Source organism: Brienomyrus brachyistius, chromosome 6 (assembly GCF_023856365.1).
Source record: "Brienomyrus brachyistius isolate T26 chromosome 6, BBRACH_0.4, whole genome shotgun sequence".
NCBI classification, from domain to species: domain Eukaryota; kingdom Metazoa; phylum Chordata; class Actinopteri; order Osteoglossiformes; family Mormyridae; genus Brienomyrus; species Brienomyrus brachyistius.
The window spans coordinates 17538005-17563234 of NC_064538.1; the positions used below are offsets into that span (position 1 = coordinate 17538005).

Consider the following 25230-nt stretch of genomic DNA (forward strand, 5'->3'; position numbering starts at 1 on the left):
GAGAACTTTGTTTATGTGGAAGTAAAAACACATAGTTAAATTTGCTAATATGTTGCAATTGATCTTGAATTAGGGCGGCATGGTGGTGCAGTGGTTAGCACTGTCGCCTCACACCTCTGGGACCCGGGTTCGAGTCTCCGCCTGGGTCACATGTGTGCGGAGTTTGCATGTTCTCCCCATGTCGTCGTGGGGTTTCCTCCGGGTACTCCGGTTTCCCCCCACAGTCCAAAAACATGCTGAGGCTAATTGGAGTTGCTGAATTGCCCGTAGGTGTGCATGTGTGCGTGAATGGTGTGTGAGTGTGCCCTGCGATGGGCTGGCCCCCCATCCTGGGTTGTTCCCTGCCTCGTGCCCATTGATTCCGGGATAGGCTCCGGACCCCCCGCGACCCAATAGGATAAGCGGTTTGGAAAATGGATGGATGGATGGATGATCTTGAATTAAAAGATTCAATAGTAGGTGCAAGTCTATCTAGTTCTGGCCAGAGGGGCTTTGAAAGAGCAGTGAAAAATTACTTTTTATGAAACTTGTCAGTACCGAAGGGAAGTCGTGTTTAATTTATATGTCGATGTAAAACAGAGCGGCGTTGAAACAGTCCCCAGCCCAGGTTAGTGAAATGGGAGTGTACTCAACATAGTCCGTAATCTGTTTCGCTGAACTACACTATACCCTTTACTCTAAATGTTAAAGTTTCAGACCTTATTGTAAAATCGTCTTCATCTTTCTCAGTCTCTGCAGGCTGTGAAGGGGGTATTCCGAACAAATCATCTCCTCGTCACGAAACTCTAATCGTACGAAATGTGACTATTTATGACGAAAATCGTATTTTGATTTTACGTGGCTTGCCTGTTTTGCAGATATATTTACTTTACACCGCACTTCATACAGGTCGCTGGCTTTTAAAGCTGATTTTAAGTGCACAGCCCTTTGCAAGACACGATATAAAACAGAGGCGCACATACCTTCTGTAGGTCAGAAGGGGATAATGAATTTAGCAAATATTTAACCACTAGCAGGATCGTTTTTTCTTTTCCAGCATGCGGCAGTGTTTTCATGTCTCTTTACAGCCTCGACTCGAGGATTTTTTTGCGGAAATGACTGTACTGTAACTTGGAGATGACGGGCTGTGGACGTGATGGCGTTCATTGCTCGCTGCTCGCCTCAATTGCTTTCTGCTTTCCTCTGCCGGCTATAGGTTACATCTTTCCATTAACCTCCCAGTAACGTGTTTTAACCCGGAGAAGATCACCAGTTCTGCCCTTAACCACGTGAATCGGAGCGCTCTTAAAACGCCTATCTCTCTCCTCTCTCTCCTATCCCTCTCTCTTTTTTCCACGTATAGTATCTCTCTCTCTCTCTCTCTCTCTCTCTCTCTCCCTTCCCTCTCTGGTCGAGCTCAGAGCAGAAGGGAACATGACAGAATGACAGGAGATGGATTTTTCCACGAGATGTAGAGAACAAATGAGAAATAAACAGCAGCTCTCCTAGGTCGCCTGTGTGAATCGTATGCCGTCGTGAAACCAGCGTAATTTGTAAATGCGAGGATCATGAATGAATGAAAGCAGCGCTTATTAACTTGGTAGGTAAAACTGTTTATTTGTTCTGTTCTTCTCTTCTTTATTGTACTGTATTCTGAGTATAATTCTTCACTTCAGATCAGAGGTATACCGAGGATGATCGAGCGCATCATTTAAGTGTATTAAGAGTGGATTCAGTTACATAATAGCGACATAGTTGCGTGTACAGTTTTATTAGGATTGTACGGATTATACTATTGGGATCGGGTTTCTTGTAGTAGAAACGGAGCGACGTAAAACTGGTTTCTGCAAAGCGATAATCAAATATATTGTCTCCGAGAAGAAACAGAGTGAATTAGTTGGATTTAAAAACCGTAACGGAAATACGTAAAAACACATATGGTACACTGCAGACATATTTGCAACAGCTAACTGCTAAAACTGTCGTCATTATAACATATGACTCATGATAGTTAAATTAATGGATTTGACTATACATCGAGCATAGAATTATTTCTCAGCTCAATATAAATTCAATATTTTCAAGAGCTTTTGATGTTCTGGTTCATTGTACCGGCTAGTAAAATCCTATAACAATAACACCATTCGTTTTTAAAAGTTGACCAATTCATACTTATGGTGACTTTACACTCATCTATTTGATGACACCGACTTTAGGTTTACATTAACGTAGGCCTATTAACCCCTTTAAATAAACCCAATATCGGACGAAGCGCCATATGTGACCTATAATTGACGTTTGAGGAAAGTCCACGTTTAGTAAATGCGTTTTATTACTTAGAAGCATATGGACGACATGCACGGTTATTTCAGCGTAATATTAAACATGCACAGCAAACGGTGTGGGCTCTGGCTCAGTGAGTTATCTGCTAATGAAGTGATACCTATTCTACTCTGGATAAGAGCTGCCTCCATCTCCATGGCGACCTGGAAATCTCTCATCCAAAGCCATGGAGAGTGCGCGAGGTTCACGCGCGAGGAAGGGATCGGTCCGCTGCCTGGACAAAGCGACACGCAGGGTGACACGCAGAGGGACCGGGGGACAGAGAGGGGGCAAGGCCCCGCAAGCCAGTCGAAGTGGGGGAAGAGTAAAAGCCGAGGCCCCGGCACTTTAGCAGAGCCTGTTGCTAACCGAATCCGTGCAGCAAAGTAGCCATTGGTAGATTAATTAAACTGGCTCAGGTGCTTACAGTACACGCAATCCATTCACTTCCACTTAAGAGGCAAATGACCAAATAAATTATTAACTGGCCAGGAGATCCAGAATAAACCTTTGAGCGCCTGGAATTACAAGCCTCCATCTGAATACTATAACGCACAGCACGTGTGGATTTGAAAACGTCTATAATTATTGTTATAAGAGGTGAAGTTAAATGCTAAAGATGAAAGTTAATTCAAGACAATAGAGACTGTGGCTGAGTATCTACTTTGTCCGGAATTTTCGGAAGAGTAAGTTATAATGCGAAGGAGCCCGTGCACGGTGCATAAGCGTGACTACGAGGAAACAAAACTAATACACAGCACATGCCAGTGTAGTGGTAAAAAAGTTCACAGATCTTACGCACAATTATTTGTCATACCATCCATACCATATTCTGAAACCGCTTGTCCTGTTCAGGGTCGCGGGGGGTCCGGATCCTTTGGGCATAAGGCAGGGAACAACCCAGGATGGGATGCCAACCCATCGCAGGGCACACTCACTCACCTGTCACTAACACATACATGCAATTTGGTAACTCCAATTAGTCTCAGCATGTTTTTGGACTGTGGGGGGAAAACCGAAGTACCCAGAGGAAAACTATGACGACCGAGGGAGAATATGCGGACTCCGCACACATGACGGAGACTCGAACCCAGGTCTGAGAGGCGCCGTCTCTTTATTGGCGTACTCACATATTAATATGCAAAAGGCACCATTTAATTTTTTAGAAGGCCTTGTAAAGAGAGAATTCACATTTATATTAAAATGTATTTGAACTAGGAAGTTTCTATGCTGTCTTCGTGTACATACGCACATTGCGGGTTATGAAATATGTTGCTTAGCCCAAATTACACTAGGTGTAATGGCTCGTCTGAAGATATTTAAACACTATACTGGAAAAGATCCCCTCGCACGAAAAAGCTTAACATACTTTTTTGCGGTAGTTAATATTCAGTCCACAGTGGTGATGATGAATAATAATGTTAATCACGGACGCGTAGAACATCTGTCTAAATAATGCTGCTTTAATTATGAAGTAGTCGACCCGGTTACCGCCTCCCATTTCTTATCGCCTTTTTATGCTCTTGTGCTTTTGGCTAATCTGGACTCCGGTAGCTTGTAGTCAAGTGGAAAAACTAAAATGAAGAGGGCGATCTTAGATCGGGTTACTATATATCATTTTTAACATCTACTGTTTAACTAATACGGTTTCGTATCGGCGAATTATCTTTACGGATTATTATTATTATTATTATTATTATTATTATTATTATTATTATTTGTAGATGCTCCGGTTAGCTAGCGCTGAAACATCATCATTTTTGTAAAAAGCTAGGCTGTAGTTCATTGCGTAAAAGTAATGTTTTAGTTACTTTATAGCTGTGGCATAGTGGGCCACTGCACACACTCTTTAAAAAGTGTTTTTGTTATACTGTTAAGTTTTAATGATCTGAAACACCCGTGGTTCAAAGTGAGATGTTATGGAGGAAGTCATCATAGCGACCCCATTTATATTTAGAATGATTATTTTCTTTGCTTTTTGGTATTTGCGGAAATGCAGTTCTTTTTCAGAACCTTGGACAGCAAGCGCAGGAACTCCACTTCCCACATGCTGAACTGATAGCTAAATTTTATATTATTGCGTTTTACTACTACTGTGATATATGCGGAACTGCTGAATAATAATAATAATAATGATAATAATAATAATTAATCAGCAGAGGCAATCGCAGCAACAGTAGTACGAGTACCGTTATATTGTAGGGACTCTGCAATATCATGTTGCAGTCCCATAATGTCAAATAAAATATTTACATTATTTTATTCATTTAGGTAATATGGCGTTTATTCTGCTGTTTTGTTGTATGTTTGAAGCAAATTTTATTAGTTTGTGCTTAAATATTTGCCTCCGCAAAAACATAAGGTTGAGTCCGCATAATAATTAATGGCAAATTACCTGTAGGTCGGGGGCATTATTCAAAGCGTCAGGGTAGGAAGTGAAAGGAAACTGAACAATTGCTCAATTATGCAGAATCCTCTTAAACATAAAGCGGAAGGAAGACCAGCTTTGTTTTATGGCTCAGGGATGGCCCAACTGATGTGACTTTTGCCCCCATTTAAGTTTGAAACTGATACGGTCATACTAATTGAATTTATTTAAGCTTTGACTGTATTTTGAAATCAATAAAAAAGTATCTGTCTTGCATTCCAATTAAAGGCCCAAAGTCACAGGATGCAGATTGTATATTTATTGCATGTTTCATGTATTTGTTTATATGCTGATATGAAGTAAAAAAGTAAGTGACAGTACATTTTCCGGAACGCAAATGAGTGCATGTTGTGTTTGTTATCTGCGTGTTGGGCTGTTGCCCTGGTCTGCGGGGACATGAGGAGAGAAAAATTAGAACGAGTCAGTTGGAATGCCGGAGAAGCTGGCATCAGCCTTTGTGCGCGCTTGATGGATGGAACTCCGCGTTGCCATGGAGACCATCCATGCTGCTGAGCTGATGTTTCTCGGGAAAAACCAAGGAATTTTCCCTGAGACTGACTGCCCGAACACACTAGGGATGTTTGAATGTTAAACCTGCTTTATGGCGCAAAGGGGAGATTCGCAGTATTCTTTGGGATGCAGGAGTATGACATTTTGAGGGAAACGTGACTGAAAATGCTACCATTCCTGTAACCAAAAAAAGGGCAGCTGCTGCTTTGCATGGTTAGAAACCCGTCTTTGCTTTCGAAACATTTTCAAGACAATATCTATATGCTTTTGCTCTGATTTCCCACAAGATATAAGCCAACATCATCCCAGGATTCTAAATGTGGTTGAATTAGGAACTCTTATGTAATGCGATGAAGATGTAAGCACAAGCCTCTAATTTTAAAATTGTATTCAAAATAAAATATTGGTGAGGATGTCAGTACAAACCAACAGGCCAGGCAGTTTTCGGCTCTGGCATTTCCAATGTGAAATGAGCCTTTGCTGTAGGTTTGTGATGCCTAAATACTGCCATACCTTGAGAGAAGTGCACGGTTCATCGGTGGGAAATTGATTTGCGGATAATTGTTTTGATAAATTCAGGGATCTTAAGCAGGTCCTCATATTGGATCAGGCCCATTTAGACTGGGAGTTATCTAATAAGGACATTAGCGACGGAGTCTCCTTTGAGTTGTGAGTCTGCCAGGAGTTTATGCAATGTGACATCAACATTATTAGATACTGTCAGCTTTACTAAGGTACATAAAGATAGACTGGGGGTAGTCGCTCGGCTTGAGATTATACCGCATCTCAACCTGGGTCTGTCGTCGACCGGCTGTAATACAATATAGTCATAAAATGGACATGCTGGAAAAGGTAGCATACATCATAGCTGATAAGCACACAGGCTCATAAATTTAAGGCGGTTTGCCAAAGACCCGGCAGATGACCCTGATGTAGTTCCCTTAGTAGGGTCTGCTTTGAGGCTGCCCATTGTAGTAAGTGTTTGTGGTGAAACCTTGGGAACCTCATGGAAATACAGGGTTTGAGTAGCGGTAAACACCGCGGTTGACCCTTACCAGCACATTTAAACTCCATTATTAACCCCAGGGAAAATAAAAACAGGCTGTAAACGGGTTAAACAGTTTGGATGAAAATGTCAACCCAGTAGCTAGAGGTAATAATGCCGAGCTTGTGGGAAGTCGTGAGGTAAAGATCCTGCCCCACAGGCCTGTGGCAAAACTCCCGTCATGCCGTCCCTCATTTAGGTTAGATTTGATTACAGCTCTCCTGTAGCTTCTCCTACGGAGAGTGTTTATTATCTGATGATGTCTCCGCACATGCAAGAAGAGAGTAGCTCACACTTCCCTGATGTGTGTGAGAAACAAACAGCCAACAGGAACGACTAAGAAGGTGACGTCGTGGTCATCTGTAAGATCGTGAGAGTCGTGCGGGAGGCCTCGCACATTCCTGATCTTATGTGCGTTGGATATTGGGAAAAAGTGTATTCATAGTGACACTGGGATTTTGGGCGGAAGGAAATTGTATATGCTAACTTGTGCGCAGAATGAGAATTAATGAGAATCAAGCTGATATTTGTTGGAATTGCACAGAAGATGTTGGAATATAGACTTATACAGACAGGGGCGAATAAAAGGGCGGGGCCACAGGGGCACTGTCCCCAGCTGAAAGCTGATTAGCCCTTGAATCACCCCCTCCCACATCACTCACTGATTCAAAGGATATCACTGGTTAATGATAAGGCCGGCCCCTCCTTATTAATGATAGCCACATTTATGCCATCCACCTTAAAAATCCAAGACCATGTTACAGATATTTTTTATACCTAGGAAAACAAAAGGTATGTTGTTTGCATGTTAGGATGGGGTGGCTGATTAAACTCTGCCTTCAACTCGCTTGTCTGTCAGTCAGCATGGATGGGGGTGGGAAGGGGGGGGGGGTTCTGCAAATTTGTATCCAGGTGCTCTTTGATATTCCAGGGTCCATTTTGCTCACCTGAAGCAGGTTTCTTGGCAACCAGCTGGAGCATTGGCTTCCTTTGAAGCGAGCCATAGTGTGCGATTATTACCTTTTCTAGGATGGAAGTGGAGGGAAAACTCCATACTCCCAGAGCAATGCCAATTACCCATGAGGAAAGACTGACATTTGCTGAAATAGATCAATCAGAAAACAACAAATCCATCGGATAACGAGTTTTCCACCACGGTGCATCTCACCTGCTCCCCTTCATATCCGCTCAGTAATGGATGCGTTAATAACTGCACGCCTGAACATTTAAAGCTGTCACAGGGAGGCCTTGCTAACGGGACCTCTCTGCCGATCAGGTCCGGTCTTCCTGCGCCTCTTCATTAGGGATGAACAGAAATCATCCCCGGCATCGCAGGATAATGAATTTCGATTGTATTTGGTTGGTGGCAGGTGGCTGACACGACATGCCATTCGTCACACTGACTCCAGGAACCCTAAAAGTGATCATATATCCCATCATGCCTCCTTCTCAGTCATCGGCGCCCTCATTTCCCTTCTGCTGCTGATTCGGTTAACCCTAGCTAGCTAAACTTCATTAGTCTGATAAACGGGCAGAAACATGCCCTCCGCAGGTAATAACTGCGCTGAAATCAGAGAGTTACACTGTGTTTCTTACGCTTTGGGTCTCGGCCGCGGTAGGTAAGTCATATCCATGTCTCCGCCTCCTCCTTTGATGTGTTTTATTCATATAACATCTTAAAGTCGGACATCAAAGAAACATAGTACCTCAGCAGAAGTCTCCTCAGTGGTCTTTTGATTGCATGTCAAGTGGCAATACTTGATTTAATTGTGGATAGACTTTTAAAAACGGCACATTTCAGGTAGCCAGACGACGACAACATTGCTTTTCTGATTCAGGGTCGTGACTTAAAAAAAAAACAAAAAAAGTTTTGTCTGACTTATTCCATCCATCGTTTATTTGTAAAAGCATAGATATCTGATTAACTGAAATGAGCACTAGAGTGCTGTTTTTAAGCAAATGGATCCAAAACATTTCAGTGTAGTGTAAATCACAATGCAGTGCTTTGTGATCTGCAGTCTATTGATTTCTTGAAGGAACCCCCCCCCCCGTTCACTGCCGTTCTGTTAGACCCGCATCATATTTGTATTACAGCTGCACTGACCTGGAATGTAGGCACTGGTCTGTTGTTTCTGGCCACCCACTGCCTCCCTCCCCATGTGTAGTGACTGCTTGTGGCCAACAGGGGGCCCCTGAATCTCAGAGGCCACACGCAAATGTGTGGTTTGAATGATGGTAAACACCACTGCTGCCAGGCAATACTGTGCTACTGCTGAACCAGGGGCCCTGGCAATGACTGTCTGTGTGTACTAACCTGACCGGATCCGGCTCCAGATGGAAGCTCGTTCGGCGAGGAGGTCCACACCTAATGAACTTACTAACGGGCCGTTGACACTAATGACTCATCTGCATGGTTGGGGCCTCTCTAAGGAGAGCAGGAATTAGGCACATTAGCTCCGCTTAGTGAAAAGTACAGATGTATCATTTGATCTGAAGATTATAATTAACTTTATGCCATACCCTCCTTGCAAAATCCACCAGAAGATTTGTCGACACCCCCCCACGTTCGGGACTGTTCCGTCCCTGTTTTGTGCATCATAGTTGCTTTGTTGGATCTCTCTGTAGGGTGCCCACTGGGACAGTGGTTATTTTTTCATACCGAAGGCCTTCCCAGGCCTAGATTTACAAAAGCAGGGTGGCTTACTGCACACACATGATTGGTTAATAATGGCTCTTGGGCTCCCAGGATGACGCCCACTTCTGATTAATTGCTGTACCACATATCATTAATTTTTGTTGAGGGCTGGGAAAATGGACTTTGCGTAAAAAGAAGCAGGAGAGGAGAGGAAGGAAACCTTGGGCCAAAGGCATAGGGTCTGAATTTGGGGGACTGTTTTTTAAGTATATTTTCTGGCTTTGAATGCTTTGAATGCTTTATTGCATTTATTGCATTGAATGTTTCATTGTTTATTCGTCTCGGTCTAAAAAGGTCACAAGGTACATAAATCATATGTTTGTAATTCCTCACGCTTAAGCAAATCAGAAGTTCTCTTTGTCCCTAACTTGCGACACTGCGATTTACATACGGAACTATTGTTCCTGGTATTGTCTTCATCCTTTTTCTGAAGACGCCTTTGCACTGTGCTTGTAGTGGTGATTCCGTGATTCGCTATGCTTGTAAAATTGGTGTTGTAGGAGCATGCAACCTTGCACTTCGGCTTAAAAAATGCAAACTTCAGTTAATGTATCTTGAGAAATGCACGCGCAGGAGTAAAATACTATATTACAGGCTTGTTTGCACGAGCCATTTTTAAATCATGCGGAATTATTGTTGGGGTTTGGAAAGAACGTGTGAAACTAAGATATAATTTGATAATAGTGGTAAAGAGCCACATATAGGAACGTGTAATATTTACAAATAATGATAACCTCCTTTGTTTTTCAGACATTTCAGGTTTAAATTCCTCTTTTCGTACAGTGTGAAACGAGAACATATGGTGGGTAGGCTCTACTTTCTTTGCACAACTGTAAAGAAACCCGTCCAGTTATGTAAGATTACTAGAGAGGACATTCCACACCCCCACACAGCAATTGACCCCAAAGGTGCACCTGTATTTCTTTATTATTTTAACTCGATTAACTTAAATACTAAGCTGCTTTCATGACACATTCATCATATTAATCACAGTAGGGAAGTACACTTAAATACTGCATATTTCACTTTGCTGAAGTAATAAAATGGGTCTTTCTTTGTTTAATTCACTGTCATGTAGATTGTTGTCAGAACCTGGCAGTGTTCCCCGTTCCCACTGAGAATGTACCATCCACTTTTGAAATTGACTTCTTTACTTTTTCACAGCTTCACAGAATCATAAGGAAATGGAAGCCGAACAGGGACATTTAAAGTGACGGGTATATAAATTGTAAATGTGTGTCACAGGTGTCGGCATGAAGCGAAACACTGATGACTTAGCGATTGTGTGACTCTGTCTCTGCAAAACAACTAGGACAGATATCCTGTGGTTCTCCATTTAGAAGGTACAGTAGTATCATCTTCTTAAGACCAAATGGATATTTTGGGTGGACTGTACCTTTAACAGAAGACAAACGGAACCACAATAGACAGTAAATAGGTCTTTCAGTCCATTAGAAAAACAAGAGCTTTTATTACAAAAAAATAAAATCCAACATCATTTTGCTGCCTTTTTGAACCCTGTTGCTCATAAATGTTCGGTCGCCCCAGTGAGGCCAATGAGAGAACCGCAGCTACAATTGCTGTCCTGGGCAGCTGCTGGTCAGACATTATCTGAAAACAGTACATTGCCGGAGATTCCTCCACTGGGAGTGCTTCTAAGCAATTGCTTTTATTCCTCTGAAAAAAAATGCAAGAACGTTCCCTGCGAGTTCGAATCATGCATTGTCTCTCCCTTTCTTCCTTATGGATAATTATCGTTGTTTTTTTTCCAGCTGATTTGATTAAGTGGCTTATTGTCTCTTTCGTTCAGACAGAATGGCTTGCGGTTGACTCAGTCTTTATGATACAACTCGTCCCTTCGGAGAATAGATCTGATTAAATTAAGCACTCACTGTTTCCTTACAGTATGTGAGCCTCATCACTGCAGACGGTCAGGTGCCGGCAGTCGTTCCAGCTTCATCTGCGGATGCGCAGTTCCTCCCGTCACCCACGCCAGCTGCGGAAATTCCCTCATTTATACCGGAAGATAGAGCGTCTGGCTGGATCGCCGGGAAGAGCTTTATGGATACTGGGATTTCCCCACCTTCTCGAATTTGTGAACTTTTGGTGACGGGGCAATACTCTGAGGCAGAAGTGTGTTGTTGTGTTTCATCACGTAGGAGGGCGATTTTACAGAGCTCACAGCCAGCCCTGAATGGGGTGTTTGCTTACTCAGAAAGACGGCGTGATTAGTGGGCTAATTTTAAGCAGCCGGGGTGTTCAGCTGCAGAGAAGGCGATTCGGCCATAATAGAGGGAACAGACAATAGAGCTTTCATGACAAGACAGACACACGGGCACCTGGTTAGAGCCGTCAGATGCGCCCCCTCCCCCCCCCCTCCAGTATAGTAACTGTCTGTGGCCAACAGGGGGCCCCAAACTTCAGAGGCCCCAAGCAATTGTATGGTGGTCGACACTGCCGCTGATGGCCTTTGAATATCAGACTTATTTTTACAAACTGACCAATAATGCTTTCAAAACCTTAATTATATCTGAGCACCTTAGCTGAAAGCTGAGATGAAAAGAAATGATTATAATACCTGTTTCTTATGTAAGTTTAAAAATAAGGGCTTGAGTACGATGATAAAAGATAATGAGCCTGTGGGGCATTACCGGCAGATCTGAGGGCTGGCATGGCGGGGTAGGGTGGCCGAGTGAGTGCGGGTGCGAGTCTCAGGAGGGCAGAGGAGGTCTCAGGAAGGCAGGGAAGCCCTTGGGAAGGTAGGGGAGGCCTCAGGAAAGCAGGGGAGGCCTCGGGAAGGCAGGGAAGCCCTTGGGAAGGTAGGGGAGGCCTCAGGAAAGCAGGGGAGGCCTCGGGAAGGCAGGAAAGCCCTTGGGAAGGTAGGGGAGGCCTCGGGAAGGTAGGGGAGGCCTCAGGAAAGCAGGGGAGGCCTCGGGAAGGTAGGGGAGGCCTCGGGAAGGTAGGGGAGGCCTCAGGAAAGCAGGGGAGGCCTCGGGAAGGTAGGGGAGGCCTCAGGAAAGCAGGGGAGGCCTCGGGAAGGCAGGGGAGGCCTCGGGAAGGCAGGGAAGCCCTTGGGAAAGCAGAGAAGGCCTCTGGAAGGCAGGGAAGCCCTTGAGAAGGCAGGGGAGGCCTTGGAAAGGTAGGGAAGCCCATGGGGAGGCAGGAAAGGCCTTGGAAAGGTAGGGAAGGCTCGGCACACATCCCCTTCTGCAGTCCAACAGGAAACAGGCCTGTCTCTGTAGGCTGTGTCATTTCATACATTTCACCCCTCAAATTTATGAATGAATCTGCACGAAATCCTGATTTATTACTAAACAAATAGACAAAGGAAAATGACTTAAAGCACCACACTCTACCTTCTCAGATGACTGATACCATCAGTTCATGACTGATACCATCGGTCCAAGGTCAGATGGCTTGTCTTTCTTTTTAATACAGATCCACCATGGCTTCAACATACAGGACATTCTACGTACTTTAAACCGCAATATAATATAACTGACATCTGCAGTGGAAAGCCAAGAAGTCTATGACACAAATACATTTTGATAATAGTTAATATTAACACTTCAACCTCCCAGGATTGTCTTAGCTTGAAAGTCGGCTATAGTAGAACACTGCAATTTGATTTGGCTTGATAAGTATAAGTACTGAAATGTCTGATTCGGTACCAGCCTGGGTGCTGGTTTGATCTGAATCTTTATTGCTGGATTTGTTGTCTTTGAAAATGGTCCTTGACAGACTGGGTTTTGGGAGATATTCACATCCACTTATGCAAGGCTGCCATCAGCCAGTGGCATCAGGTAAGCTCAGTGCTCCAGGTTGCACCTGGTGGTTGTAGGCTCACGTTTTCCCCATTTCCTCTTAAGCGGTTTGCCTTCATGAGCAGAGTGAGGAATATTGCTCTGTGATTCTCTGTCACTCTCCATACGTTCCCTCTCAAAGGAAGGTTAATGACCATGATGTTACCTAACTGACAGGTAACTTTCCCAAGAGTCTCGTGGATGGAAAATGTTAACTTTCACAACCCTCAGGCGTTTTCAGATTTTTTTATCTGACGTGTTTTTCCCCTGAGGGGGAAGGATGACGGACAGAGTTGTTGTGTGGAAGAATATGTCGGGCAAGGGTGGGCAATGCTTATCCCGCGGTTGTATAAGGGCGCCACTTAGAGGCAGAGGGCATCCCAGTTCATCCCACATGTGCTCTTCCGGGGGTGAATTTATCTGGCGGCCCTGGGCTGACATCAGCATGGACACTCGGGTGTTAGCGGTTTAACTAACTGTTGCATTTTTCCCGTGGCAGGGTGAGGCCCTGGTGTTTGGTGGGTGCTGGGCTACAGTGTACGATGGCCCATCCATGAATCCGCCCTTGTGCATCTGTGACGGTTGGCCGCTTGTGCCACACTCATGGCCCCAATGACAGGCCGGGCGTGGAGCTGATGCATGCCGGCTGCTGAAATCCTCAATGAAGAATGACGTATCTCCTCGGGGCGAAGTGTTGGTGCCCGCAGGTGTGCAGAGCATGGCCCCCGTAATCCCATGCGTATGCCAGGGAAACTTTGACGCTGGACTGCCACAGGGATGCTGTGTCTGCCCCAGGGAGGTGGGCAGGGGTAGTGGTGCTTCATCACTGTCAACATGGCCGCAAAATAGGACTCCACATTCACATGTTAGCACACCCCCAGCCCCTGACACACAGTGGCTGAAGGTAATAGGTTGTAATGGGGAGACCACACAAAGGTATATGCGTTTGGGTGTGAGTGTGTCATATATAAGCTAGTGCTTTATGATTCTATTTGTATTTGATCTTTAGGTACATATATTTTATATACAGTTTACATATCTATGCAAACTGGTGACTTATCATTTTAATTATTTTGTATATATACTGCATAAATATATGTAAGTTAATAAGCATGGGTGTAAATTATGGAGGGGTGGGGAGGCTGTAACCCCCCCAATAAACCTCAACCCCCCCATGCCCAACCCAAAGTTATGCCCAAAGTATACATAATCATGAGCGTTGCTATTTTTTCATCTCATATTTTGGTATGCATTTTTTGAGGTAGATGAAGTGCTATATGAAAGTTATTTTATTTGTTTGTGTAATATTTAGGCATATGTATCTACGTATATATATGGTATTCATATATACCTTATATATAGACTTGTCCTTAATCATGTTGTTATTTAGACATTCCCCGTACAGTAGAATACACCGGCAGAGAGATGTTTACGTTGTTACATCTCCCTTTACTCTGTCCGGTAAGCTAGCTTATCCCAGTCACTCAGCGTGGCGCAGCTCGAGTGCTGTTCTCTATACCCCATAAATGAGAAAGAAAATGCCAGAAGGAAAAAGGCATACGGCGGTCTCATCCGCCGGGATCTCTTCAATTATGGATCAGATCTGGAAAAATGTAAGTACATTCAAAGCCGGGTTTTTAGCACCAGAGTAACGTTAATGAATGTGGGCTACTTTACTAACCCTTCCCGGCAGACCGCGGCCTGTGCGCCGATTCAGGGCGCCACTTCAGGGGGCCGGGGGAGAGGGGAGGGGGGCTGCATGGCGAACATCCTGTTGTTTATAGTTCTGGCAGAATGGGTTGGGCTTCCCTCGGCTCACACGAGAGGCCGGGATTCCATAGCTGGGATTCCACAGCTGAAGCTCCGCCTTTTACAGCCCACTGGTCCCTGATTGGGCAACGCGTCGCCGCGGAAATGAGACAGCCTTCTAATATGAGCTCGAAAAAAGAACGAAAGAGGGGAGAAAGGTCATCGTAAGGGCAGAGAAAAGAAGTAGTCTGTCTATAGAGATTAAACCACCATACCAGCAGAGGGCATGTTTCTATGGTAACAGATATGCTGTAAAAGGTACTGAGGGTGTTTTTGTTCTTCCCCCCAGTGGAGTCGGTATAACAAGATTATTTAGACTCTCTACTCGCTTGAAAAATATGACACAATATTATATGGGTGTGTTTTCACTGCACACAGTGGCTTCATTCTGCATTATGGAGTGCAGCCTTCCAGGGTGGGGTGTGTCTATTTGGGGTCCCACTCAAAAAGTCACTTACCCACTCCTACCCACCCCCCTGAGATGTTGAAAAAACCTGGATGTTTTTAGAACCAATGTCATGATGGTTAGGAGCATATTGGTTATTTCTGGGTTCCACTTCAGGGTCCCCTTCAAGAGGGGTGAGCAATCTTATCCGCAAAAGGTCGGTGTATATGAGGGTTTTTGCTGCAACTCCCTAATTCGATTACTAATTAGAGGACTGATTGGCTGAAGAATCCTCACACCTGGGTTTGAACAGCTGACCTAAAGGTTATCCCAAAAACCTTGCAGACACACCGGCCCTTTGCAGATAAGATTGGCCACCCCTGACTGAATAAGTAGCTAGTGGAGTTCAGTTGGAAGATTATAGCTAACTAGCCAATTAGCATAACATGCTACTTCAGCATCTCCTAGATAAGGAACGCATTTCTTTAATATTTAGTGCAGTAAGCCTTGGGGGGGCCCTCCATTATATGATGTTAGAGTTATGCTAAGCACCACCATTGTTGCCTCCTTACAGTCAGAGAACTGAAAGTGGACCCAGCCGCACAAACGTCCGTCCCCTTGCTGTGTCCAACAGCGGGCTAAACGCTGCTAATGCTAGTGGTCGGCCATTTTCCCAGACAGACTGTGCCGTTACGGCATTATTTTGAGGTGCCTGGATGGCGGTGATGCGCAGTCAATACATGAGTCCTGGTCTGGCCCAGATCTTGAGCACGTTCCCATGCCGACGAGACACATCATACACAGCGCGGCTGGCAGCGCTAATTCAACACTCGCTGTGTTTATTTGAGTCCCGCGAGACTTGCATAAACTTAGCCGATTGTTAAATTGGCTCTGTCAAATTTTCTGTGTAAGCATTCCTTCACGTTACAGTTATATTCCTCACAATCACCCAGGGTGGAAAACTTTTTCCTGCAGAGTATAGTATACCTGGCTGAGTTTAATGCTGCAGACTCGGGAGGCGCATATATTGTGCCCGTCTACCAAAATGTCTGGTTCACTCTGCAACAGACTTAGACAATGAGTTCCTTTCAAATTTGCTCGTATAAATCTAGATTTCAGATGACAGCGACATGCTTGGCAGGGTTTAGGTCCAACGGGAGGTGACGCGGTTTATATGGAGACGGTTGTCGAATGACGGCAATAAATTCCGCATCTAGAACTTTTCTTTAGATTTAGAAATGTAGTAAGAGGAATTCCAACAGGAGACAGTTCCATCACCCAGTCACTCTCACTGAATCCTGACTTTGGATACCCTGTAACTATGGTTCCCAAGTGTTCGAGCTGTAGTGTTTACAGCGTAGCCCTTTAGCAGACAGGCAAAGCTTCTGTCCTGCTGGCCAGGTATGTTCAGGCTTCCTTTGTAAATGACACGAAATCTCCATCTGTTAGAACCACCTGTGTTATACTGGCCATCGTCCACATCTCATGTGTAGACCGAAGCTCAGTTGTTTATAAAGATCATAAACAGTGCAGTGTGAAAAAGTTAATAAGGTTTGTTTGGATTTAGTTTCGTATTCAGCCTGACCTTTGCCCCGTCCCAGAAAATCCAGATCACATGCTCCAGCGTCAGCTTATTGGCTGCCCTCACACGCTCCGGAACTGCAGCACTGACTGTTTTTCTCACATGATTAAAAGCTGTCTTGCTATTGGTTAAGGTGAGTCATCCATAATTCTCCTTGAAACAGATAGCCTTCAGTTTAATAACAAAAAAAAAATCCAAAAACATGCCAATCCAAGATCCAAATTCATTCTCAAATTCCAAGTTTACTAGTTTATATGTAGATTAGTGAGTCACAGCGGAAAAAGTTAGGGTTAGTGTCAAAGCAAAAGGTTTAGAGGTTAAGGTTAATGCAAAACATTTAGGGTTTAGGGAAAAGAATTTTGACTTATCTAGTCTTATGTTGCGGGCGGCATGGTGGTGCAGTGGTTAGCACTGTTGCCTCACACCTCAGGGACCCGGGTGCAAGTCTCCGCCTGGGTTACATGTGTGTGGAGTTTGCATGTTCTCCCCAAGTCGTCGTGGGGTTTCCTCTGTGTACTCCGGTTTCCCCCCACAGTCCAAAAAAACATGCTGAGGCTTTATGATTGTGATTGCACTTGTTAAATTGCCCATAGGTGTGCATGTGTGAGTGAATGGTGTGTGAGTGTGCCCTGTGATGGGCTGGCCCCCCATCCTGGGTTGTTCCCTGCCTCGTGCCCATTGCTTCCAGGATAGGCTCCGGACCTCCCACGACCCAGTAGGATAAACGGTTTGGAAAATGGATGGATGGATGGTCTTATGTTGCTTAACAGTTAATAAGATTCTGATTGTTTGGGTTTTGCCTTTAATGCCAATTAACCTAGTTAAGCTTTGTCATTGTAATTAAGTAAGTAAGTAATGAAATGAAAACAAGCTATTACAATTACTTATTTAACACCACTATAAGTATATAATAGACAGTACTATTTATGCTATTGACACTGACAATAAATTGAGCTGTTTGGGCTGAAAGTTCAGTTCCTTACCTGATCTGTGGCAAATCAGTGCATCCCGAGTGTGTATTATTTAAGGTTAGAAGCTTTTGTGCTGTAATGGTGTGTGATTCGCTGATTAGGACTATTGGAGTGCTTTTTCACACCTCAAAATTGGCAGAAAACAGAAAAGCAAGTGGAGATGTGGATCATTGACCAAGCACAAGGTGTACGGAAATCTCAAAGGGCTGGATGCAAGCTCCGTCCTCCTCCACCCTCTCAGCCGTGTGCCACTTAGCAGTCTATGAGTGCTACTCTGGTCCCTTCAAAACAGCGTCCTCCAGGTTGGGCTGACAGGGAGATCAAAGCGCCAGCGGCCGCCCCAGCAGGGCCCGCCTCTCCCTCCATCTGCCCCGCACCATCTGACGCCAGGAATCGCTGTAATTGCGACACGCGGTCAACAGATTGTCACATGGCCGCGAGTGGTCCACAGGGCATGACGCGCTCACTATGCCGCAGACCAAGGACGTCCAGTTGGGTCTGGCGAGACCTTTTTGCTATTTTAGTCTCAGGGAGCAGCGTCCCCTGCAAGGGTGCAAACCGAGGGTGAGAAACTGAGATCAAGAAAACAGCTGCTCTTAAAAATAGCATATCGAAAGGACTGACAGGCAGCTCAGCTACCACTTTTAACAATTCATTTGATTTAAAACTAAAAATATTTTTAAATGTTAACTGGTGTCCTTGCGCAGTCTTTCCACAAAGTCCCAAAATACATCTTTAACCCTCCCCCCATAATGTGATCCAGCAGAGCCATTAATGTTTCTGACCCGGGCTCTTAGAATCGGAACCTCGATTCCAAATCCAGGCCGCGTTTTCAGTTATCCCAGGTGGTTAGTGTAATAATTACTGACTCTTATTGGCCAGAGGCTTCACACCTGGCTTACAGGTAAAGGAGGGATGGAGAATCAGCAATGCTCAGCCCTTGAGGACCGCGATTTAAATAGCTCAGGCTTAGACTGACTATCCAGCATACAGTTCACTGCTTGCCTTCGAAGGGGCCCTTTGGCTTTCAGAATTTGTCTGGTCTCGTATCAGGGGCCAGCCACTCAGGGTTAGATTCATCTCCACATCTCAAGCTCTGTCAAGTCACCCTGCTGACTTCGTGGGAATCAAGGCAAGGGCACCTGATCTCCAGTTAGTGCCACAGATTACACCAGCCCCTCCCCCAACCCCCCCAGCCTTCTGTGGCTCAGTGGAATACTGGGGGTTGGGAACCTCTGCTCTACATAGTCCCACAAGCTTGGAAACCATACATGTAATAAAGATGTATTCACACCCCAAGCCAAAAGCGGTAATGGAAGTTGGATGGATGGAACGCTTCAGCACCCATGAGTGATATCTGCGTCTCGGTGGACTCAACGTCATCCCTGTCCCACTTTGATGCATAGTGACAGATAAATGCAGCTTTGTGGAAATTAAATTAACACCGCGCAAGCCAGCATGCCTCAATAGCACAATCGCTACCCAGAGAGATGAATACACCATGCAATTACAGGCTTGATGATTGAGGACCATTCCTCATATGCATCATTACTGGCAATTTCAACAGGGGGTGCCCTTTGCCCTTTTTCTTTAAACTTTGCCTAACCATATTTTTCTCCACTTCATATTGACAGCCAATACGACAACAGGTCAGAGTAATGAATTACCATTTCATTTGTGGTTAAGCCGTGAATTACCCTCACTTTGCCGAATTGCCTCTTGCCCCCCCCCCGTCTCGGTAGAGTCGCATCTCTTCAGCCTGCCACCAGGGGCGCTGCTGATCAGCTGCAAAACTCAGTACGCATCATACACCCCAACGGGCCTTTCATTGGAGGCAATATGTCATGCAAAAAGTCGAGTCATCCTGAAAGAATGAAAGGGAAATGTCAGCAGCCCACGTTACTGGCTCCTGCGGTGAACCGGGAGAAAAGGATTCGCCTCCATCCACCCCACCCAAAGGGTGCATTTGGAGTCGTCATGCCAGTGGTGTATGTCAGCTGGGTGCCCAATGTACTATTGTACCGTCAGCAGCAGCAGTGTTTACCGCTACTCTGATTGTGCATTTGCATAGGGCCCCTGGAGCTTGGGCCCCCACTATTGGACTCAAACAGTCACCACAGTAAATTTAAAATAAACATCTTCCCGATTTAGGAGATGCTGAAGCAGCATGTGCTACCCACCTAGCTATATACAATCTTCTGACTTAACTTTTCTAGCTATTTGCCCCTGAACATTACAATGTGGGTTCAGAAAGCATCCGGCTTCTCCTCTTGTGTCAAGTTAGTGCGCATGTGATGCTATTGGCTGACGGTGTGACCCGCCCCCTTATTCCTTCTTTCGGCGATGTTAAGACGGAGGTTGCAAAATATTTGTTTATGCACGGACTGTCAAGCTCCTCCTCGCTCTGTGTGTGGAGGCAGGAGCTGCCTTATGGCCCGTGGAGAATGCAAGAGCGTCGAGGAGCTCATTCAGATCACGAGGTCCTGGCAAAGTTAGCCCGGGTCTTCCAGTCGGTCCGAGTCAAAAGCTCGAGCATGGAGCCTGCAGCAGAGAGATACCACAGAGAAACGAGAGTCGTGCCTTGCGCACTTGCCCGTGCAGTCGGGCGTGAGATGACTCCGAATCTCCCAGTAGATGCTTCATCCAAAAAAACAACGTACGAGGGCCACGAGCCTTAGGGGATTCCAGCTTGTTCTGTAGGCTGTGTTGGTGCTCAAAACCCCAGATGGAAGAAAAAGCGACATGACACAATCATCTCAGAGCATATTCTAGGACTGCAGCAAAGAATTTGATTAAGATTTTCCAGGCACTTTTGTTTTTGCAAGTGACTCTTTGTAGCTATCATCCTGATTGTGGGCAGGGATACCGATGTGCATCAAAGACATGGGCTGAGATTTCAGGGCAAAACTGCTGCGGATTCAGCATTTTGCAGCATCGCTGTTTACTCAACTGCAGGCCATTTATATTCGAACTCCGTTCCCAGCTTTAGAGAAATTCGAGTCGACCGCAATGCTGAAAACTCTGAGCATCTGAAGAACAGAGCTGCCGTCCAGTGTGCTCCTCTTAAGTCCGAGCAGATCGTTCTCATAATGGTACATTTTGTGCTCTATTTATCTTTGCGCAGAAATGAAAGAAACACCCTGGACATGTGAAAAGGCAGACTTAGGCTCCCGTCATCAGAGAGCGTGAAAATATGTGCGTTTTTTTTTTTTTTCAGATGGTCTCAAATAGTGAGTTATTACCCCTAAAATGGTCCACTTTGGTTTCTGTCTTGCCTGAGGAGATGAAGTACTTGGTCTGGGTGCTGCAGGGGATTCCATAGGAAAAAAAATATTACTCCCACATGACAATGCCGACGAAGCCGGCGAGGCAATGCTTACATAAGGACAGGGGGGTGGGGGGCTTGTAACCATCCATCCATCCATTTTCCAAACCGCTTATCCTATTGGGTCGCGGGGGGTCCGGAGCCTATCCCGGAAGCAATGGGCACGAGGCTGGGAACAACCCAGGATGGGGGGCCAGCCCATCGCAGGGCACACTCACACACCATCCACTCACACATACACACCTATGGGCAATTTTGCAACTCCAATTAGCCCCAGCTAATTTTTGGACTGTGGGGGGAAACCGGAGTACCCGGAGGAAACCCCACGACGACATGGGGAGAACATGCAAACTCCACACACATGTGACCCAGGCGGAGATTCGAACCCAGGTACCAGAGGTGTGAGGCAACAGTGCTAACCACTGCGCCACCATGCCGCCCGGGCTTGTAACCTCCCCAGTAAATAAAATCGCTCAATGCATGCCCCTGGACCCCCCTAAATGTTTAACCCAAAGTTACGCCCCTGCCTTCAGACATAAGTTAATAGGCAATTTACAGAAATATTTGGAAAACAGGTGAGGGATGGCCTGTTTGTTATTCATCCAGTGTTGTGTCTGGGCGGGTTTGTGACGTTTAAGGGGCCTCCGTCATGCCCAGTGGGTCCAGCATGTGTCAGCACAACCAGTATGTCTCCCAGTGTGTCTGGGGAATGAAAGGGCCGTAAAAAGAAAACCAAGGAGGGGGTTGTGAACGGAGAAGGCCTCTCCATGTGCTCACTGAGGGGGCTGGAATGCACAGGTGCTGTTCTTGGGTCCGCCAGCCAGGAGACTCTCAGTTCTGGTTCCGCTGCCAGCCCAGCGTCACGTGAACCATCAGACACCATGGGCTTCACGGGCCTGAGTTCAACAGAGATGATAGCAGGATTAGCGATCTGAAGGTGCTCTGTGGCACCCCCTGGTGACTGGACTCTGTAATGCAGCTCGACTTGGTGTGTGTTGCTTGGCTTGGGGAGGGCGTCGTGTCTGCTTCTGGAAGCCTCCGTCTCTCTGGAGAGTCTGTGCTACTCCATCAGGCCAGCCTGGGACCTCCGCGGACGCTTCATTATCGAAAAGTTTGAAAGTTACACCCCCCGCCCAACCTCCCGCCTTCCCACTCCTCTCATGAGACGCAGGCAGATCCAGAGAGCATTTGGTGGTGGTGGTGGGGGGGTCTGGGCTGTGAAACACAAAGAGCGGCTCCGAGCTTGTCCTGTCCCACTGCTCTCGCCGGTCTCGCCGCTGCAAATTAGCAGATCTGTCTGAAAATGAAATGATAATTTCCTTACATGCTCTGGCAGCAGCGATCAGGGGCCAGCATTCTCACGCTGGATGGCTCGCAAATCCCAGCCGTAATCGAATCTATTTGTGGCCAACAGATGGCCGCTGATAGGAAAAACCTTCTATCGAGTAGCATGGCCAATTTTCCAGAATCAGTTATGCCTGAAAAAAAAAATCTGTAATCCAGTCAGCACTCCGGCGTGGTGCAGGGGGCCTGGCCATTAAGCTGGTACAATAGGCTGCTTCTAGAACCTTCTGGGAGAAACTGAAGTGGTAAAATCCCTGCATGTAGCTGAGGCTGATGGGTGAAGAACTGGCCCAGAGATGTGTAGATGTGAATGGGCACATTTGGGGGGGGGGGGGGCAGGTACGTTAAAGGTACATGTCCTACAGATGCTCCCCACATCAGCCAATAAACCGTCCTCTCAAAACTGAATAGAATACAATGCCTTCAGCATTGAGCCCATCAGGGTTGTCAAGATTTTGAACCAGGATTTGAATCTGCAACTTTCTGATCACAGGCATAGTAGCCCAACCCGCTGAGCCACAGATGACATGTTGAAAAGGTAACCGCTGCTGATTCTGAGTGCCCTCAGAGACCGGAGTCTGAATGGTTCATCCTGCAACTTATTCATTTACTGAGGATTGGAGGTAATTCATCTGTCACGCCTGTGGTGGGGGTCTCTGGGGGTGTGGGGATGGGGAGGGAGGTAGTATGCAGTTTATGCACCTTAATGCTTGATTACACTGTTGGGTGACGGGGGTGTCAGGGGATGTGTGAGTACAGTGGGCCAGAGGCTGGGAGGCTCTCTGATAGGACAGTCATACCGTGGGCCGTTAATAGGTCCTGATTGGTCAGATGTTACGACCCTCGCTGCTTCCGCTCTGCCTCGGGGTGCCGGTATCACGGGGGTCCTACAAGATGGCCGCACTGCTCGTCATTAGAAGGAAACACCCACCTTGACGTCTCACCAAGTTTCAAGAAACATCCTTTAGGAGATTTTAGGGGAAGAAGGTTGAAAAAATTAATATTTTTTTAATGTATAGATCATACTTCAATGCTCTATGGAACATTAAAGAAAACATTCAAAAACATGTCCAAAAAAATGTTTTTCTGTGCTAACGATTTCACTACCAAACACCAGCTGGATCTGCTGCATTGAAGTATGCCATTGTGGCCTACAAATAGCTAAATGAAGTCACGAATGGCCACATGAATAACTGAAAAACCGAAGCTGTTTTTGGTGAAAAGAGAACCTCCTCGACCATATCAGAAAATCGAACTGATTTCAGGTCACAACACCTATCTACACTTTGAAGCTACCCTATCCCTGCCACTTCACCTATTAGCTGTCAATATCTAGACAAAAGTAACAAAAGCCAAAGTCCGTATTTTTCCCCTCCATCCCTTTTAGCTCTTTAAGAGTACAAGCACTTCATGGAAATTGGTGGATTGTGGACAGGCACCGCTGTCGCCGTGGCTGCTGTCGCCGCGGCTGCTGTTGCCGCGGCCGCTGGCAAGCGAGGCAGTTTGGGGATTTTCCACAGCTTTCATTTAAAAAGGTAAATATCTCCAGCTGCCAAGCAGAAGCTGGGTACCTCAACAATAGCGCATTTTAAGCGGTGTTTAGGCCAACAAAGAAGAATGTTAGGAATGGGAGGATGCGTTTCATTCCTCGGGGAGGTGAATACGGTTAGGGGGAGGCAGAGGAGGGGGGCTAGAGGGATACAGTGGGAAGTTGCTTGGTTCCGGATCATTCTGTAAGCCCTTTTTTCGTGCGAGCCACTTCCCGAGCAGGCTGGCGTGACGCTCCCCTGAGGTGTGCGAGACGTGCTAGCGGCTAGCGGCTATGGATTTTGCCACCATGTTGTGGTTGGAAGGCGGCCTTTAATGTTTCCTCGCTCGACTGTGCAAACGCAGTATTGATTTGGAGACTGTAGGTTTTGTGTGGTCCAGGGGTGTAGGGGGCCGGTGGGGGGGAGGGGGGTATGGAGGTTTGCATCTGAATTGCTGAACAGGCGGAGCAAGGTGAGGATGGGGTCCTCCTTCTGGGGGGGGGGTATCTACCACGCCATCCGATTCTCTCCCAACCAGGAAGTCGGTGAACCCACTGAACTCCAATGACAACTAAGATTAATCGCATCATGTTCCCTCAAGGAAAGTCAGGCACTTTTAAAAAAGTTTTAATCATATTTTATTTAATCATATTTTAAACATTGATAGTCAGTATTACGGGGGTGATCTCGCACGCCGCTCAAATTATAGAGAAGATGGAGAAGACAATAGGATGAACTGATTAATGTAGTGCTCTGTAATTTTGGTCACCATGGTGCATATTTTTAAATTAGATTTCAATCAAGTGGCTAGTCATGCGTCACGGAAGCAGGGTGGGAGAATGACATTAAAAATGGATTTTTTTTCCCTCTGAAAGCAAGGGTGGAAATTAAAAGGAGAGCTAAAATGAAAGGGGAGCTTATACCATTTCCTGTTTTTATATCACGCAATTAATTAACAGTTTACACAACAGACAACGCAGGCCTAGCCCTAAGCGGAGGCGGAAGTCTGCCCCCGAAGTCTTCGGCGGTACTGCAGCACTGCAGATCAGGAGCTGAAGAGGGCACAGGGCGCGACTGTTTTTAGCAGAGCGGGAGTTTCTGACTTGTAATCAGGAAGCTGCAGGCTCTAATGTGCAGATGGTCCCAGCTCCGTGCAGAAGATCCTTAACCAATATGACAGACATGTGGAACATCAGCTCAGTAGCAAAATAATAATGCAATCAAAACAACAGTCAAAAGCAATGAACAGATGATCCTTTTCAAAAATAAGAAAAACATTACGGAGTGATGAAATCATGAGGTCAAAGGTCAGAGGAGACAGGGGTCAATATCTGTTTAGCCCAGCTAAGAGGACAATCACTTTTCAGCCCATGACATCCCATTTCATTTCAGCGCAGCGATTCGTAACCCCCATTTTGGGGGGGGTGGGGGGGGGAATTTTGCCAACCAGTGACATACTCAGGGAATAATCTCATGGCTGCCTGGGAAGCTCAGATCTACAGC

At 45.8% G+C, this 25230-nt stretch overlaps 1 protein-coding gene across 2 annotated transcripts in view; it reads left to right on the forward strand.

Annotated features, from left to right (window-relative positions):
* The first annotated feature begins 1123 nt into the window (after positions 1-1123).
* Positions 1124-25230, forward strand: part of kcnj6 (potassium inwardly rectifying channel subfamily J member 6) — a 44957-nt gene continuing 20850 nt past the window's right edge. Inside the window, exon 1 of one of the 2 annotated variants that reach the window (XM_049017636.1) lies at positions 1124-1579. Coding sequence is in view for 1 of the 2 variants with exons in the window: in XM_049017635.1 (XP_048873592.1) it covers positions 1556-1579 (24 nt within the window). In the remaining variant the exon portion in view is untranslated. The remainder of the gene's footprint in view (positions 1580-25230) is intronic. The other variant, XM_049017635.1, reaches the window with a different exon arrangement.